At 38.8% G+C, this 19821-nt stretch overlaps 1 protein-coding gene across 2 annotated transcripts; it reads right to left on the bottom strand.

Moving 5' to 3' along the window:
• Window positions 1–546: 546 nt before the first annotated feature.
• clu (clusterin) lies at window positions 547–13307 on the bottom strand. Of its 2 annotated transcripts, XM_032542597.1 has the most exons (11): window positions 13175–13190; window positions 9229–9232; window positions 9027–9189; window positions 8024–8172; window positions 6921–7091; window positions 5996–6166; window positions 5134–5347; window positions 3810–3950; window positions 2847–3067; window positions 1900–2093; window positions 547–1222 (listed from the first exon to the last, which is right to left on the bottom strand). In XM_032542597.1, exons 3-11 carry the CDS (start codon window positions 9139–9141, stop codon window positions 1213–1215), a joined length of 1386 nt encoding a protein of 461 aa, XP_032398488.1. In that variant the 5' UTR covers window positions 9142–9189; window positions 9229–9232; window positions 13175–13190; the 3' UTR covers window positions 547–1212. The 2 variants fall into 2 exon arrangements, with proteins under 2 accessions (XP_032398488.1, XP_032398487.1); XM_032542596.1 differs by lacking the exon at window positions 9229–9232 and having other exon boundaries at window positions 13168–13307.
• Window positions 13308–19821: the final 6514 nt, after the last annotated feature.

Here is a 19821-nt window from a genome sequence, read left to right on the forward strand (position 1 = left end):
TTAAAGCAACAACTGAACTCTTTTAAACTTTAGTATTTATACTAAACTAAAGTATTTCTAATTTTGATAAATATCTTTTATTGTTGAGATTGCAAGATCCCTTTTTAATAGTCTAAAATCTCCATTTTGGCAGTTTCATAAATACAGTCCCTGGCCACCATTTTGTAGCATAGGTGTATATATATATATGTAAATAAGAAAAGCTTTGTATGACAAAAGGTGTTAATGTCTCTTAAATGCTGAAAGGTGCTCTAAGCCATGTTGGGTGACATTACTTCTGGTTGACATTGAAAAGTATTTTTCAAACAAAACTGAGAAGCTCGCCCCTCCGTCCTCCTCATCCCTTTCTGAGCACACCCCCCCCCCCCCCCCCCCCCACACACACACCACACAACCCACACCAAAATCCTTGTCTGTTAATGGCTTGTATGTGACAAAAATGTTGTAGTCTAAAAAACGTGTGACCTCACTTAGAGCACCTTTTTAAGTCAACTAACACAATAATCCCAAATACAGAAAGCTGTCAGTAACACAAAGACACTGAAGGGGTTTGAGCAGGTTTTATTAGATCTGTATGCATTGCTTCATTGTTACTGGTGTACAGAGGTGCTCAAAGCAAACCTTAACATAATCAGTTCTTATTTTTTAACTTTAATCTCTCCAAATTGGGTTTAACAATTGCAAATTAACCAACTCATAACAGATGATCAGAGATCTGCAGAAGGGAACATCTGGTTGTTAAAGTCACTTAAACAGCTTACATATACTCACTCTAAACTTTTACTTTTCCACAAATCTTTGCAACAAACTAAATGTCTATTTCATTGAACTGTGGTGGAGGAAATATCAGTTTTATGTGGTAGAAAGTCTGAACGCAGAGAATAAACACTCTTAGAGCCAATTACATTTTGGCTTTTAACAGAAACTCAAGCAGAAGTCCTATGGCTTCTTATTTTTTCAAAAGCCCAACTCACATGTGTTACAAGACCTGTTATCTACATCTACTGAATATCTTCTTACAGCAGGACAAAGAGCTCTAATGTAACGCAGTGTAATATAAATATCTGAGGTTAAACTGTATCATATGCAAAAGCAGGACTAGGAGGATTTACAACAGAATCAGTGTGTTGGCTTCAGGTTTGTTTCCCCAGGGTGGGATGTGACAAATGCAGAACATTCACTTGTCAGCATACGGCGCAGGATGGGACCTTATCAAACCACACTAGAAAAACAAAGAGAATGAGATCAGAGATTGTCAGTGATTCTTTTATATCCCATTGCCCTAAGAAAGTTATTTATCATTCCATACGATCCATTTGGTGCTTCCCCACAATCTAAAGTCATTTAAATCCAAGAAAGAAAAGAAAACAAGAAAACATACAAATGCTTAAAGTTATAGTGCGCAGTTTCTGTTTCCCCCATGAGGAAATCTAAGTAATGACAACTAAAACTCTTGGCGCGTCCACATGATACAAGCCACGCACAGCCCCCTCCACCCCCTTTACACAGTTGCTAGTAGCCAAGGAGGTACACAGAAGATTAAAAAAACATGATGAACTCTTCAGAAGGGGTAATTATCTTCACTTTTTTACAGTTTCTGTCACAATCTTCTGAGAAATCCAGAGAGAGTTGTGTGGAGCTGATAGTCTTAATTAGCTTTGTAGCAACTCGTTTGGCAATGGCTTGAATGTAACAAACGTTGATTATTATAAAAAAGCTACGCACTAAAGCTTCCAAGAAATAGTTTGAACTTTTTCTAAAAGATAAAAAGTTTATTTGATTATTAACATGGGTGTGGGGTAAATTACAGACGTGCAGACGTACAATAAACTTGCATGCTAATACTGTTATTTTTTTCCTTTTCTTTTTTAAATGTGTTTACATGTGCTTGACACTCACACGCTGGTTTCCTTGTAGTGGTCCAAAGCCTTCTGGGCCACCACCTCAGAGAACTTGGGGTCGGTCCAGGGGATGTCGCCCGGCACGCTAAAGTTGATGGGTGGATTATCGAAGAGCTGCACAGACACGTTTGTTTCTCCAGGCTGCTTCTTCTCCCCCTCACTGGGCTTCTCTTCATCCCCCCTGCTGTTCACCTGCAGTACAGGGACACTGCACGTCTTAACAGCCAAAACATATCTGCATTTCCTATACTGGTATACTGTGCATATGCTGATAAACTGGCTTTTACTGCTTCAATTTTGGTCATTTGGATCTTTTCACTTTAGTTCAGTTAATGCTTTAAATGGTACATAAAAAGTAATTGATAGAATCCAACTGGCGATGGTGGTCGCCAAGGTAAAAGGAAGTTTTTATTGTCTCTTAAAGGGGAAATTGTCATGAATTAAAAGGCATTGCTGCAAAGAAAACAGGCATTTTGCAAATAGACATTTAGACTTGCAATCATCTGAAATAATCACTTAGGCCCCTGAGTTAGTTTGCAGGAAACATAGTTCAAATGGCTTTCCATACAGCGACATAGGTCCAATGGGCAAAATCTCAGTATTCCCGCCGCATTTTGATTTCACAGCCCGGACATCGTGGCGACGTACATGTGCTTACTGGGACACAAAAAATCATTTTCTGTAGCAGCTTGTTAGAAATGTATGGAAGATGATTAGGACCGCATGTAAAAACATTTATTTAAAGTCAGAATTATTTTTTAAACTTCCAAAAAACCTCAAAAATCCAAATATTTTTTTTTAATGTATGGCCCTAGTCTTCCTCCATCGAAATTCATGATTTAGAAAAAGTCCCTCAATGACTACAAAACTAACATTAGGTAAAAAAGATGTCCCAAGTGATAACGATAATGACCCCCCCCCCCCTCTTCCTCCAGGTCTACGTACCATCTGAACCTGGAAGTTGTAGTCCTTGGTGGTGTTGGCCAGAGACGACACCCAGCCGAACTCTCTGTTGAGCAGGTCCAGGATGGAGGAGGTGTTCAACATCGTCTCCTCGAACGTCTTCAGGAGGCTGTTGTACTGTTGAGTGAAGCGCTCGGCCATGGCCAGCGCCTCCTCCAGCTCCTGCTTCAGCGGCCCATCCAGAGGTCTCTTCCCGGAGCAGTCTGTGAAGGCAACATTATCACGGAGCTCGAGTGAGGTTGGAAAAAATCACTTTAATATGTCAGGGAAAAACAAAACCTTTGGAGGTTTTACAAGTTTGGGGGGGGGGTAGAGACTGATACCCTCCTGATTGATATTGTTAGTTTTTTCGTTGAGGGGACACAGAGATTTCAGGCTACAGTGTTTATACCAGCCTTATGAAGCATCCCTCTGAATGTGAAATCAGTATAAACCTCATTATATTTCCCAAATGACCCAATATCTCAAATGTAGAAGATATGTTTTTGCTCTCAGAGGAACAATAATATCCTTAACACAAAGGAATAGATCACATAATTAAATCACACTCATTCAAGCCCTTCCTGTTTCCAACATTATCACGAATCCTAGTAGTGTTGCTTTAATGAAAAATAGAATTAAAAAAAAAAAAATCTCTGGATCTCCACCCCCGGTTTCCTGCATGGATGCACACAGCTGGGAATAATTTCACCCACTTAACCTTTTGAACAGTTACGATTAGTTGTTTTATGACATCTTACATAGTACATTTAATTAACAAGGATGTTATTAATATTTGATTCCCCCTCAGTATTACTTGTCACTGGTTTCTTCTTGCAGCCTTACACATCTTTCACAGTCTGTATCATCCTCGTCTCTATTTTCATACCTATCTTGGACTGATAATATTGGTCACAACATTTAAAAAAAAAAAGAATAAAACCTTTCAACAGAGCGTTATCTTACCAATATGCTGGATCTCTTTGCATTTCTGACACTCTTCGCGGAACTTGAGGCAGCCGGCTGAGTTGCGGCGAATCTCTCTGCAGGTCATCCTGCCGTCGCCAAACGGTTTGGTGATGACCACGTCCTCGTTCACGCTGCCGTCTGTGACCACACACACAAACACACAGTTTGGGAAATGTTTCTTTTTTTTCATTTTTCTTTTTAATTCACAACAAAGTGTGCATTCTAACTTTACATGTATAGTTTTAAATTCTCTGAAAAACTCTGCAGGAACACTGACTTTAAAAATAATAATAGTACATTTTATTTGGCGGACATCTTTCTGGATACACAAGGACATCTTACATGTTTGAAAGGGCATACATGAAGAAAATAGAATACTTTTAGCTTCATAGATATCCATTTAACAAAATAGACTGAAAATCTGACTGAATTTTGTGTTAAGAAATGTCAGGGTTCCTAAGCAGTACTCTGAAGATTTAGAGATTAAAAGCTTTCTTAAAAAGGTAGGTCTTTAAAAAAATGTTTTTAATTAATTGACTGTCTGCCCGGCAAATGTGGGAGGGGAGGGCATTCCAGACCCATGGTGGAGAGGCAGAATGTGGGGGGTGACAAAGAGGCCAGTCGAGGAAGAGCGGAGGGGAGCGAGAAGGGACATATCCTGGTAGGTGCTCAGAAGTGTAGCTGGGTGTGAGATTATGGAGTGCCTTGTGGGTGATGAGGAGGAGCTTAAATTCAATATGGCAGTGCACAGGGAGCCAGTGTAGAATGATATGGAGGGGTGTGATGTGTTTGGAGGATCTGCTACTGGGAGGAGTTCTGAACGAGTTGGAGTCTGTTTGTAAGCTTAGATGGGATACCGGTGAATAAATGGGACAGATTTTTGCAGATGGTCAAACGAAGTAATATTTTACCAATTTATCTACAGTTTTGGAAAACGGCTAGTTTCTGACTCTTTTAAACTCTGTCATATTTATTTGAAAACTCACCTACTACAGCGCTAAATGTAAGACATATTTTAGAGATGATACAGCAAATGCTATTAACAGACGTTACCCTAACATGACCTCATCTTTATAGCAGCAGTGTTTGCAGGTGATTTTTAGTTTTCTGTATCTAAATAGCTCTAGTCTTTTTTTTTTGTTTAAGTCTACTTCATGTACAAGAAAATGTAAAACTTTACTTAAAGACGATTTTTTAGACTGAAATGTGCATTTTTATATGATAAACAGTCAAAAGACAAATAAACTACCTGCAAACCGCACGACACCTTTCAAAGTACTGTTGTAATTGTGATTTAAGTGGAATATGTCAGAAGATGTACCTTCATTGGGTGGTGCGTCTGAGTCGATGTTCATCATGGAGCCCATAGAGCTGAAGATGTTCCTGCTAATGTCCCTCATGGGGGAGAACAAATCCTGGAAGCCGTGGAACGGATTGTGGAAGAGAGAGTGAACGCTTCGGCTCCGGCGAGGGTACGGCCCCAGGAAGTTAGGAAAAAAGAAGACTGGAGGGTTGTAGAGCACGTGATCAGCCACCTGAGACAAAATAGAGGTCATGGCATTTCAACATCACATACACAGTAGATGAAAAATAACACATTAACATTATCAACATTATTTACAGACTCAGAATTATTGCAAATTATATTATAAACGTGCACATTTTCGAAATGTACTTGTGCCGATGGCATAGTACATGGAAATATAAACATAAACGTGCCAGTGGCACTGTAAACACGGCAGAGAATCAATGTTTAATGTACAGGAACAGGAGGAGGAAGGGGCGGGGGGGGGTCTGGGTGAGATTTTGATGGGTAAATATCTGAGTAATCTTTCCACCACTATTTCTAATAACCTGCAAAACGCACTGAAGGTAGATTATGTTGTCTTTACAGAGATTCTAAAGCTTTTGTTATCAGATGGTTTTTTTATGACTTGTTAATTCTGTCTGAATTTGCATTTCTTTAACTCTTGTTAGGTTTTCTCTATTTAGTGTAAAAGAGACCCTCAATGGGATGTTTTGATTTTATAAACCCCAAAAATTAGATTGTAATGCCTGTTTTCTCAGTGTACTGTAGTACCCTAATCTTAAAAATTAGTTTAGTTTATCGCTAATATACGCACACAAGCAAATAAGTATTTCTGTGTCCAGTGTTTACCTCTATGGTAACGGGTCAACCCTACCTTCATGCTGTCTGTAAATATGTTGTCCACACCGTCGGCCATCTCCGAGTACTTTTCCTCCAGGTTCCTGAACTCTTTGCTCTGCCGCTGCCCCTCCTGCTGCATGACGTCGATTTTCTCCCCGTTGATCCAGATGGAAAAGGGAGACGATCTGTTGAGCACCTCCTCCAGCTGCAGGTGAAAGGAAAACTTTTGATTTTGAATCTCAAATATTTCTACTTTCTAGCTGACTTGTCAGTAGATGGAAAAAAAGAGAGAGACGGAATGAGTACGAGTGTTGTAGTAGGACAGACTCTGCTTATTGTTTTTGTGTTTTTAATACTGCTACACATTTGATTTGTAGTATTTGGATTTGTTCCATGCAATATCCTTACATTTTGCCTTACATAGTAGTGTCTAAAGATACTAATAATTTATAATAATCACAATTTACATATCGGTGCACACTTACTTACTCAAAGAAAACTTGCCTTAGAGTCTCTTTAGTTTAAGGGGTTCCTGTAAATACCCAGCTGTATTGATTGATTCTCAAAGCCAAATGTGATCAGTTACATTTTAGTTATTCCTTTAGGCCGGTATCATTATGTTCCGGCACGGAAAACTAATTGGTTTGCAAATTCCTTCATTCCTTCAGCCATTAGGCCACTAAACACAAACTGTTAATCTGATTTATGCTCTTGTTTTTACTGGCATGTTGACGTGGATGCTGATGGTTGTCGTTACTCTTGTTCTTATTTATTACATGGATGGGATAGACTGTACAAATGAATTGCCCCTTGGGGATTAATAGGTTTTCTGAATCTGAAACGGCATTGTATCCATTGTAATAGATGGCATTGATCAGCTAATATCTGGATTATAATCAAAGCCTGGTATATATAATCTAGTATGAGTACATATATATGTGCACATGCGATGGTCTGACCTGGCGTCCCACCAGTCCAGATCCACTGCTGCAGGTTCGGGAGTAGTATTTAACGCAGGTGGTCTTCAGGCAGGGCTTACACTCCTCCCACAGAGCCGTCATGGTCTCGTTACAAACCCCCTCTTCCTGCTCCAGCTTGGCCTCCTTCTCCTTAGCCACGCGCAACGCTTCCTGTCCAGAAACAGAAACAAATACTTCAAGAGGCAAGCTTTTATTTTGGCGAGGTTCTTAAGACTTAGTGGTTATTTCCAGTTATTATCCTTGCATTAAGTTTTCTAGGGATGTGTATTGGCAGTCTGAACCCTTATTCACCTCAGATATAGTTATACAGCCTAAGGAGCTTGTCTTTTTTTGTTTGCCGTGGGAAAGTGTGTAACTGTTGCTTCCCGTCAAATGTTATCGGAAGCAAAGCCTTGGATTCAGCCTTGATTCCCAGCAGACAGAGGCAAGTGTTTATTAAAAAACACCTGCGATAGGTGAGCATAAGGGATGTTTGTTGTATAAGTGCCAGCTGAACTTCAGCATCTCTCAGCCGAGCGAGCTCAGTGGTCCATCTGCAAATGTTCGACCTAATACTGTAATAAAGCTCCGAAAGACAACTTACTCCCACAGTGACACCACAGATAAATTTCAGTAAGTTTGAGATTCTGTAGGTTAGAATAAAATGACTGTAAGATAATTAGGTATGTTTAGCTTTTATTTGTTTGAGTGAAATAAACTTCTGTCTGTCTTGTTCTATGTTGTCAAGAAAGTGGGTACTGTACTCAAAAAATAAAAGACATGACATTTCTTCCAGAGTCTTTACCGGAATTTCCCATTTTGGGATCAATATCTATCTATCTATCTATCTATCTATCTATCTATCTATCTATCTATCTATCTATCTATCTATCTATAAAGGTACAGTATATATGACTGGATGTAGCACTTTGCTTTGACTTTAGTTTCACTCTGCTTTGTCAAAAAAGCATGTTCATTCTTCTACTATCAGCTCTATCAGGACAAAATAAGCCTATTTCTTTTCCTGTTTATCCTATTTTAACACTTACTGTATCTATGTATGGCAATTGCTATCTGGCATCAGTGCTGATATACGTTTCTACCTCTTTCTGCTCCTTTGTTTTCTCCAGGGCGTCCAGAAACTTCTGGTGCTCCTCTGAAGACTTCTGCATCACGCTCTTCATCTCCTTCACTCCATTAACGGCGTTTTCGATCTGTTTATCCAGATACTTTTCTCCCTGGAGTGAGATCTCTGCCAAAAAAAATAAAAAATAACATCACTAAATATTCATTTACTGCAGATATTCCTGTAACAGACTCTTGCATTTCTGTCCTCTTTGACCAAAATGATAATGTAAGTAAATTGAACAAATATGTGGGTAAGATATTTTTGTTTAGTGTTTTTTTTCCTGGTTTAACTTGATTCATATGTAATATTATTTGTAAGAAAATGCCCTTTTACTTCTTTCTACACCCTCTGATAGGCCACATCCCCTGATTTCCCTTGTAGACATTTTTATACACATTACAGGAATAACAATGTTTGGTGCACTTAAAGGTATTCATCTTTCATTTGGTAAAAGCTGTGGTCAGGTTAGCTCAGTTGGTAGAGCAGGCGCACATACAGAGGATTACTCCTTTATGCAGAGGCCGCGGGTCCAATTCCGACCCGCTGCATGTCTTTCTTCCTCTGTCCTATGGAAATAAAGGCCTAAAAATGCCCAAAAATTATCTTTAAAATGAAATGCGGACTTTTGCTGCATGAAATTTCCCCTTTCAGGTCTTCATATGTCCTATGAAAGGACCAGTCCACTAAAATTTCAAATATATTGTTTTCTTTATTCAATATTTGTTTACTTATGACATCTAGTCATTAAGTAGCCTACTGTAACTTTAGTTTGTAGTTATTCAGGCTTTTAGATATTTTTACCTGAGAAAAAACTGCTACTTGTTATTTAAAGACTCTGGATAATCCACAGCCTTCACCTTTTACTGAGAAATAAAACAAAAATAATAAAAAAAAAGATAAATACTCAAACCCCACAAAAGGTTGATTGTAAATTTGGTTGAACTTAAGTTTTCTGATGCAGGTGCGGAGACACTCACGGTTAAGATCTTCTTTTGATGGAAGACTGATACAGTTGGCTGAGGCCAGAAGAAGAGCCACCACAGCCAGAAACTTGGACCCCTTCTTCTTCATCATCATCATCATCATCAACATCCTCTCTGACTCTCACAGGGCCAGCAGGCAATGATGGAAAAAAAACAACTGAAAAACATCCAACGTGAAGGAACAGATTCAGTTTACACTCCTGTTGTGATGTTGTTATGCCCCTCCATCTCCTCTAGAGGGCGACACAAGCTGTAAAGAAACCAGAGACCTACGCAGTAGAAAATAACCAGCATTGCCCAGCGGTTTTCCACCCTTACACAGCAAAACATAAAACTAACAGCTCTGATCATCACTTGTGAATAATTCAAAGTGATGTCTGCTGTATGATCATTTTCATCGTCTCTTGTTTCATTCACTAAAAAAACCATCAGCAAGGACATATCACCAAACTGACCTCAGACCAGTGTTTCCTGTGACTTTGACCAACTGTGCATTATATAAAGAGAACAGCAGGCCCTTTCTCTGTTTACCCTTTTTGCTCTACTGGCGTGTGCTTGGTCACCTGCCCATATATTCAACAGAGCCCGACTGTAGCTATTTTTTTTATTTATTTTTTTTATTCCCGTTCACACACACACACACACACAAGAAATAGACAGAGAGAGAAAGTCATCAGACAGATGGACAGGTCTTCTTTCCTCTTTCTGCAGCTTTTCCCAGGCAGTACGGGCCTACGTCTCCGTCTCGGCGTCCCTTTTCCTCTAAAAACGCAGCACGGCGATGTCATCCTGCACCAATCCATACGGCCTTCTTTTAATATTGTTGAGCAGTTAGATAGTACATTTGTTTCTTTATGTTATCGAGCTTCTGTTAGAGCTTTGAGACTGAACCAAAACAGTAAACTTAGAAAACATCCACATACATATGTTTGACCATTAAGTTAGGCGTAGCTCATTATATTGTTCAAGTTGAGAGGGCTGTTGACCCATATAATGAAAGGTTATTGGTTTAATGTCCGATCTGTATGTTTATGAAATTTTAAATATAAAAAATGTCCTGAAGACATAATATATTTGTTTTTCACAGTCATTCCCTGCTCAGTGATGTTTGTGCTCACCCATCGTCTCCTGTTCCTATGGAAACAAGTAAAGTACAGTACGCACAACATGTCCATTCAACACAAAAGATGCGTAACTTTAACATGTATTTGTTACTTGATGTATTAACATACAAGTTCCCGACTTTGTTTCGTCTTATTCCACACTGTCTGACAGTATCACACATAACTATATTCAGTTTCGTCCTCATCAAACTTTACATTGAAGCTCTACGATGTTTCCAACATAAATACTCCAAGTTTGTATAGCTGCACCATCAAATATACTCAAAATAGTATGGATGTTTTTTGCATCAATGCATCATTTAATGATAAATTATTATAATTTAAGCCTAACACATTCGGCATCTTTGGAAACGTTTTGATGCCTCGAAATCCCTTAAAATTGTGGGTTCGTACAATTGATTTTCTCAGCTTCCAGATAAATCTAGTAGCAACTGATATAAGTAGTATAAGGGAAATAAATTCAATTTAATGACGGGTATAACCTGTCGTAATCTCTGTCCTGTTAATCTGACAAACAAAAAGGACTAGATGCCCATCTGGGGTCTAAAAATAAACGTCCCACTTTCTCCTCTTTAAAAGCTCATGTGCTCCTGTGTTTAACACGTACTGTGCGGAAAACTGCATCTGCTTGCACAAGGAGATCGTTATTCATGTGACAATAAGCCTCTGGCTGTAATTACATCATAGCTGTTACTGGAAGGTTTGCAAACCTGGGGGCGGACTCTGACCAGTAAGAACGTTTTATGAGGAAAAAAAAACAGAATGAGTAAGACTTGAGGTGCAGAGGGAAAAAAGAATGAGCAATACAGTAAAAAAAAACAAAAACAGACATAAACAAAGACAGAGCCAGTCAAACAGTCAGAGAAAGGGTTGACAGAGAGAAAGTTGAACAAATAGAGAGAAAGCTACATTATTTGCTGTACAGCAGCTGCGAGGATCCTGTTACACAACTGAAGAATGCAAATCAACCTCCCATCCAGATGTTGCCTGCAGTCCCTTTCTAGAAAGTTCAGTTTCAGCTTCTTAAAGTCAAATCCAGTAAAAAATCTGCATCAGATGCTGTCCAAATCTAAAACCATGTCACTGTTCTGACTGTTATTAACATTGTATTTCTATATTATATGTTATGCTATATTATTATCTTCCATTTCTATTTAGTATACATTTCATAGCGTTGTATATGTGTGTATATTACACATAATGCAATTATTAACCTGGATTATCCAGACCCAAATCCAAAGATTAAGGATCTGGCATTGAGTAATGAAAGTAGCTCATCCCAAGGGGCGGCGTTCATTTCAAAATCTCATTGCACGTAATTGGATAACACTACAACCAATCACAACAACACACGAGTTGACGTATCCAGAGCCCCATACGCTTAGCTACCAGCGGAGCTAACTGGTAGATTATTTTGTCATCTGTCCAGCTCGCCTCTGGCCCCGCCTACATCAGATACACCGATGTGATTGGTGCAGCTCGGCTACAAGGGCATAGTTAATGAGCAGCATTACTCGATGCCAGAGGAACTCGCTGAGCAAATTCAAATGGTGCTCTCACGCGAGAACTCTGGATTTCCTCGGTACATATTATATACAGTTTAAGACAAAGCTGAAATGTTTTGTGGATTAATTGCTTGAAATTTATTGGGAAGGATTTTGATAATAAATGTATCATCTTTAAGCAAAAATCTCAAAACTTCACTGGCTCAAGCTTCTGTTCTGGTTCCAGATGTCAACACTTTGTTTTCTTGATTGTTTCACGATAATTCTTTTCTTTCTGAAGTTTGGGACAGTTGGTCGAACAAAACATCAGGCCGTGCCCTTGGCCTCAGGGAAACGCTGGTTTAATAACTGACATTTTATAAATCAAACAATTAATTGGTTGCTAGTGGAAAAAAATCATTTGTTGCAACTGTACTCTGATATATTATTATGCATGTTATTATTCATACTTTTATTAGGCTATTGTTTATGCATCATGGCTGCCAGAGTTGTACAAACATTTTCAGTATTTGTGCAATTCACTGATGTGGTCTGAAGTACTGTATATGTATTGTACTTTATATAGCTAGTTAAATGCAATTTGTTGTTATAGTTCCATTCCTTTCATTTAAATGGTTGTTTATCTGTTTTTGTACCTCTCACTTCATATTTGTGGTGCTGTGGCATATTAATTCAGTACAGTTTTATCCTATCTTATCTTATATTATCTCATTCTCTCTCTTTTAGAAGCTCTGACTTTCCTAATGCTAGAATAAGGAAGAAAAAAATTAATCTAATCTAGATCATCTGAGCACCATTGGCAAAAAAAAATGGGACAATGGCACGTGTGGCCTAGTTTTGGCCTAATTTTAAGTGTTTGGGGATTTCTGCACCAAAGGACTTATTTGTCATGTGCTTATGGAGAAAGTAGGGTCAGTTTAAACTGGAAAACGTACAAACACATTTTTAGAACTGTCAAATTTGCAAATGGCTATACTACAGTAGCCTATATTTGGATTAGAATAGTACATGTGTATGCTGTTTCACTGCCAAAATGTTCTTTTAAAACCCTGTTAAAATTCCTTCACTCAATTGCCAACAGTTCACATTCAAATGCCATGTTTATATAACAGTTAATATTGGTGCTGGGTGTGCCTATAGCCTAAAGTGAATTAAAGTGAACCAGCCACAATGTGATGTCATCTGCCCTAATCCAGTTGTTTTGATCCAAAGATGAAGGTCACACCCATGAGTAAGCGAAACAAACAGCAGTCACCCTGTCGGCAGCATAAAGAAAACAACTGAAGGGACCAGATTTAAAAAAAAAAAAATAGAATAAAAACATATAGCCGAATCGATGTTAAAAATCTCGACATTTCATGAGATTAACCTAGAAAATGCATTGCATTCTATTCTATTCTGAATTATCAAAATAACATCATCACACCTTTCCTTTGAAGAGACTATTTTCCTCTGCATCACCAAGCTGCAGACTCTTAAAAAAAAATGAAAGCTCCTGTGACTCACCTTTGCTTGTTTCCTGAGACTCCAGACCGTCTGAAGCTGGTCCAGTCTGTCTGCTGCTCGTATTTATACCTGCGGATAACTGGGACGGTGCAGACATGTGGTTCATGCTGCCCGCCGCCGCAGTCAAGCCACAGCAACAAAAGACAACTTCCTGTCTTACCCTTCAAAATAAATTGCTATTAGGAACGTCTCTTCCAAGGTTTGGAGAGCAATTGCCATACAGGTAGATAGTAGATAGATAGTAGGTTATCTTAAAGTATCTTATCTTATTTTATCATAGCTAGTGTTCGCAGCAAAAAAATACGGTTACTGAGTAACTTTGAAATTAGACTTAGACTTAGACTTCTCTTTATTGATCCTTTTGGGATGACTCCCGTAAGGAAATTGAAAATTCCAGCAGCAGTTTTAGCAAGAAAAAAGAAATTAAAAAAGATTAAAAAAAAGACAGTATAAAGACAACAAAATAACAATAATAATGATAATAACAACAGTAAGAACATTTGTCAAATAAACAACAAAAGACCATAAATTATTATTAAAGTGTCAGTGTTGAGTCCAGTATTGAAGTGATAAAGTGATAAAGTGACTAGGTGTGAATTTAAGTCCAGGTGTGCGTGTATGTATATGTATGTGTATGTGTACTGTGTATGTATGTAGTTTTGTTTTTTTAATTAATGCATTTCGGAAAAGAAAACAATCACAGTTACTGCTGTTATTTAAAAAAAAAAAAGTATATTGTAACTTTTAATGGGAGTGTAGCTTTAAAATATTTTTAAAATTATTGTCAAGTATCCTGAGACTAGTGACAATAACGCAAAGACATTAATGAAGCTGATTGGCTGTTGCCTCACTGCAATTTGATTGGCTGTTTGCCAAGTACTGTTGTCGGATCGTAGTAGGCAGACGTTCTTTTAAAGAAAATGGGGATTATCTTTTATTGCACACATTTTAAAGTCTGCTCTTTATAGAAAAACTTTCAACTAAACATGAAGTGCACTGGATATTGTTATAAACCAAACCGTTGGTAACAAATAATCACATTTAACGTGTAGTGGTTCTCCAGGAACAAAATGGCTAACTCACTGCTAGCTTGTCAGGGGAAGGGTTTTTTTTTTTTTTTTACTTGATTTGGGTGTTATTATTTAGAAGAAAAGATTCTCAGGATCTCAAGCACTTTTCTGAGAGGATTACCTAACATTTACCTGTGGTAAGCAGTTTGGAAATCTGTGTAATAGTCTCGTTTTGCATCTGTCCAAAGTAGCTGTTAAACCCACCATTTTTTCAATCTAAAAAGCTAATGTACAGGCTTAGAGAAGGCAGCATGGCTAAGTGGTTAGCCTTCTGCCTCACAGCAAGAATGGTTCTGGATTTGAATCCAGGTCTTTCCGGGCCTTTCTGTGGGAGCCTCCCCGTGTTTGCGTGGGTTCGGTGGCTCCGGTTTCTTCCCACCATAAAGACGTGCATGCTAGGTAGGACTACAATTGAAATTTAGCCAAACGGCTAACACTGGCGCATTTACAGAAATGTTGATTAATGTGCATTGTCCTAATACATTATATTACAGGTAACGTTACTGTTATGTCTTGGCCGTAGATGTATCACTGATGCTACATGATATTACATATATAATTTATATATAGGGGCTTTTATTTTTGGTTTTCCTGTCGTATAGTGCAACTCTGCCTGACTTGACCGTGGTGAGCCTGAGGACTTTTCCAGAAGTTTTGTAATGTATTGGCAGCAGCGCTGGAGCTGCAGAGCAGAGAGACCAACAGCTGGACCGTGACCTAACATTTAATAACTTAACTTTCATTGTTTATAATTTTAATTAGTTAGTGATAGCAGGTAAATCAAGGTTTTTTCACAGCTGGAATGTTGTATCAGCAAAAGCACAGGTATAATTAATATCATCAACAAAGGTTCTACTAACACAAATGCAGTGCAACCATCTTTGATGTTATTAATTAATCACACCTGTGCTTTTCCTGTGTAACTTACAAACGAGGACTGTGTCATAAAGACGGACAGACAGAGACACACACACACACACACACACACACACACACCACACACACACACACACACACACACACTCACACACTCACACACTCACACAAATTAATAAATGAAAATAACGTGACCATTTCACAAACTGGCGTGAGACCAGGTTGTATAGTCATTGTTGCCTCACAAAGTTTACTCTAAGAGACAGGCGCTAAAACGTTGCGTTTCAGACAGGGCGAATACAGGTATATTCAGACAGACAGTATGAGAAAAACTGTTTTTTTTTGCTCTTTTTTTTTTTTTTACAATAAAGCAAGCATTATAGTAGAAAACCCAAATACAAGTATGAACCTGAAAATGAGCATGATATGGGACCTTTATTAAAAACTAAGGTTAATTGTTATCTTCTGAGTCTTTTAGAGCATGTTTTTGGAGGGATCGATCTGGCTGTCTTGTTCCTCAGTGCAAAAGCCAAATGTGACACTAGGTGGCAGGAGCTCCATTCTTACACAGTAAAATCTCCTCCATAGAGATCCCACCACTGTATTGGCTACCGAATTTTACTGTGTATTTTTAATTGTTTACTGATATTTATTTTGTTACCCAGTACTTGTAAACATTTTCTGGAGATTATTAAGTCCAAAAATAATGTAAATATTTTACTGCTGTTAACATTTCAGTGTTGTTCATGCACCACAATGTCAGTTTGAGGCTGTTAAAAGCATCTCACTGGATCCAAATAAATCAACAATGGTGACTAGAACTAATGTGTAGAGATAATGAGGATTGAGAAAATACTAGACTTATAAATGTGAGTGAGACACTGTAAAAAGCCCTCTATATTTTGTCCAATATGGCCCCTATGTGTGAAATTCTAACCAGCCGTGACACAGCACGATCCCTCATTTACCAGCGGCTCGGCTGTTGGCACAACAGCAGCTTTAGTTGATTCAGTTTATCAAACAGAGTTTCTATCCTTTTAAAACATGGCATGGAGATGTGACAGTATTTAAATTACAGTGATCATGTAGTGAGGAGGCTTTTTCCTCTTTTTTTTCTCCCTTGCTGTCTTTATTTCTAGACACTTATTTGCTTTACAACACACTCTGAGTGGAGCTTCAACAAACCAAGATAGATGTTGTCACATAAGAGCAAATTGCTGTTAGACAGCAGTGCAGAAGATGGGATTCTTGGACCATCTTGAAATGTTTATCCTTTCACCCTGATTTACTGCCACCCTCAACTCACACACACACTTACAGTGTGGACATTCCTGAAAGATGCTCGTCATCCCATACATGCAGAACTATATGAAAATAACTAGCTATAGCTTTTTAACAGACACATTAAGTGACTTAATATTGTCTTTACTCTGTCTTTTACTCTTCTGGTATTTAACTGGGTCGAACTAAAGACTTATTTCTAACACCACACCTCCACATTTCTATTATTTTTAAACTTGTTTTCAGACCCAACCAACATTTAATTCCTCAAACTTCACACAAAAGGTGCCAAAAACCCACAGTATATTAGAGTCAAAGTCTTAAGTCTCTGCAAGTTTACAGCTCTGGCTGCAGCACTACCACTGATGTGATAAGAAGGTAACAAACCATCGGCTACTACTTCCTTTGTTTCTGTAGTTATTTATCAGCAATTTCTGTAAGCTAGATTTTAACATCACACAGGCCAACAGTGCACATGGGGAGCTCAAATTAGCTGGCCTCCAGGTTTGTGTTGATCAGTGTTGGCAGTTTACCAGGCACGGATCCAGTGTGACTAAGCTAATTATCTGTTACGTGACCCTTTGCAAACCTGTGTTTTGCTCCAATTTATCTGTGTGTGTGTGGTGTGTGTGTGTGTGTGTGTGTGTGTGTGTGTGTGTGTGTGTGTCATGCACATTCCAACACACTTATACTCATGCATCCACATGATTTCCCCTAAATTGATACCAGAATCATCCAAATGTTTGAAGTTCATCTGCGGCCTGTCAGCCACAGGTCGTTAAGTATCACCAATGGGACCAATTAGGCCTGGTGATAATTATGTTTTGTGTTAGAAGCCAGTAGAGCAGCTCACTCAGAGCTCTCTTTTTCTCTTTGCGTGTGTGTGTTGATTGTTGAAATCCATGCCACTGGTTGAGGATTAGCTGCAGAGCTACATGGTTTCAATCCACTAGTTGGCCAATTTAACCCTGGAGCTTGGCACATGATACGCACGCACACACGCACACACGCATGCACGCATGCATGTGCGCACACACACACACACACACACACACACACGAAACTTCACGTTCTGATCAAAGGATGGTGGCATTGTAATCAAAGTCCGGCTGATTGATTTTGATCATTGAATGACCTCATGGGATCCTAATTTTTACAAACTGTAGGTATCCAAAGTCCAAATAACGTATAAAGGGAAAGACGGGATGGGGCTTCAAAGCCATTCAGGGATGTAGTAGTCATCAAAGTCATCAAAGGGGCATTATTCCCTCGGTTTACGGTTAAGATGGCGATGTAATGCAAAACAATTGGCAGCACTGAACTGTCGTGGTAAGAGAATAAAAAGTACATTCCTTGAAAGGAATGTTCCATTGGGGCTGGAATGTGTTTGTGTAAATAGTTTTTCTTGATTGGTTTACCATTTGTTGACTGTGTACCTTGTCCTTTGTCATGTCGGCTATTCGCCTGATGAAGAGCTGTTAGGGCTGGTAGTGGCAGTATATAAAGTAGCATTAGCTCCACCTTTACCAGTTGCAACATTAAAGTGATACGGACATTAATCTATTGATGATGACAAGTCAATTATATATGTTATTTAAAATGGGCCATTCTGCATAATGACTCCTTTTACTTTTGGTACTTTAAGTACAATTTGATGCTAATATATTTTTACTTTTACTTGTAGAGTCTTTCTACACAGTGGTTTTGCTACTTTTACTTAAGTATTCTAAATTGAGTACTTCTTCCACCACTGCTAAAGGGCCTATTCACATTGTGCACGCAAGAGACAGCTCTGTGCTATGAAACCCATAATTGTCAATGGCTTGCACGCGCAAGAACTGGCCTGCCGCTGCGCTGAGCAAGTGGCATTATGCTGCTTAGCTGCTCTTGCGCGTGCCGCGGTTGAAGTTCAACATGTTTCAACTTTGACCGCGGCACGCGCAAGAGCTGCCCCAGTGCGCTGTGACATTTGTGTTTGTCTGTGTTGTAGTTTGTAGACAGTAAATGTAAATGTGCTGTATTTATATAGCGCTTTTCTAGTCTTAACGACTACTCAAAGCACTTTTTACATCATACAGGAAACATTCACCATTCACACACATTCATACACTGTGGCCGAGGCTGCCGTACAAGGTGCCACCTGCGCATCAGATAAACACTCACACACATTCACACTCCGATACGCAGCATCGGGGGCAACTCGGGGTTCATTGTCTTGCAGGCGACCGCACTACCACTGAGCCACAGCCGCCCAAGTCCCAAAACAGTATCAACAAAGTAACTAAACAGAGCTGAATTAGTACAACTTTCATGAATTTCCTTCATATCTCCAGCAGTCAGATTCACTGTGTTCCCTCGGTAGGAATCACATAGGTAGGCACTTTTAATGAAATTTTGAACATGTTTAGAGGCTAAAAACAGTTTAAACTTGCCCTGTTTAAGCCTGTTAGGTTATAACGCTAGCAGGGGGATAACACGATGTAGGCAGCATCGATTTTTCTCTCTACTGACAGCACTCCAAATTTACAAACAGAGCTACGTGTTGGAATCGACCGGAATTCTCTTTTAATTTCAATAATTTAGGTTTGTTTTAGCCATGTAGAATTGACATGCTCCACTGAAATACATTCATAACTATGTTAAATTTTTTCTCAGTTAGTTTGGTGCATTTGTCAAATCATAATTTGCATTTTCACAATATTGAGTGCATTTCTTAAAAACAATTGGTGTAAACTGCACCGCATTGTGACTGACCTCAAAAAGCGCGTATCATGCTTGAAATATTTTGTTTGTGTCCAAAGCAAATATTTATACCAATGACCCAAAGAATAACAAGTCCTTACGCCATTGTTGATACCAAGATAGTAAAACTGCTTTGTGTTGTTGTCTATATTAAACAGTTCACAAGTATAGTGTAATGAACAATGCACATGACAGGGAGCACTATTCCCTGTGTTACACATTATTGTTATCTCTGATCTGAGAAATGCGCCAAAGCAACTGAGAAGAACTGTACTGTTGTGAGCTGCGAAAACCAAATACCAAGTTGATTATACAGCTCCACTGAATAAATAACCATTTCCAAGTGTGGACGCTCTAGTTTTGGAAGAATTAATTGCACACATGCATTAAACAAAGTGTTTTCCAGAGTATGAATGAATAATGATGAATGAATGAATTTAGGCTCATAGCTTAGCTTTATTATACCCAACTGCAAGAACTGAAGACCTCTTACTTATGTATGTAAACATGCAATGACACATAGTGTTGAAATGCATCATTTTATTTAGAAATGAAAACCCATCCGGGAAATCGTAGGTCCAACTCTCGTCAGCAGACTGTCAAATTGCTCCCTTGTTGAGCCAAAATTACCCCTGGAACCGATCCCAGTGAAAGCAGAGCTCCTTCACTAGCCGGAATTACCCCA

This window comes from Etheostoma spectabile, chromosome 18, assembly GCF_008692095.1.
Source record: "Etheostoma spectabile isolate EspeVRDwgs_2016 chromosome 18, UIUC_Espe_1.0, whole genome shotgun sequence".
In the NCBI taxonomy this organism is placed as follows: Eukaryota; Metazoa; Chordata; class Actinopteri; order Perciformes; family Percidae; genus Etheostoma; species Etheostoma spectabile.

What these genes read in the sequence shown, in the direction of transcription:
- clu (XM_032542596.1), bottom strand. Translation starts at nt 9,141, where the DNA reads ATGTTGATGATGATGATGATGATGAAGAAGAAGGGGTCCAAGTTTCTG. An exon ending in AGACGCACCACCCAATGAAG is followed by an intron (nt 3,951 to 5,133) that starts GTACATCTTCTG and finishes GTGTGGTCACAG; the next exon opens with ACGGCAGCGTGAACGAGGAC. An exon ending in ACAACTTCCAGGTTCAGATG is followed by an intron (nt 2,094 to 2,846) that starts GTACGTAGACCT and finishes CCTGTACTGCAG; the next exon opens with GTGAACAGCAGGGGGGATGA.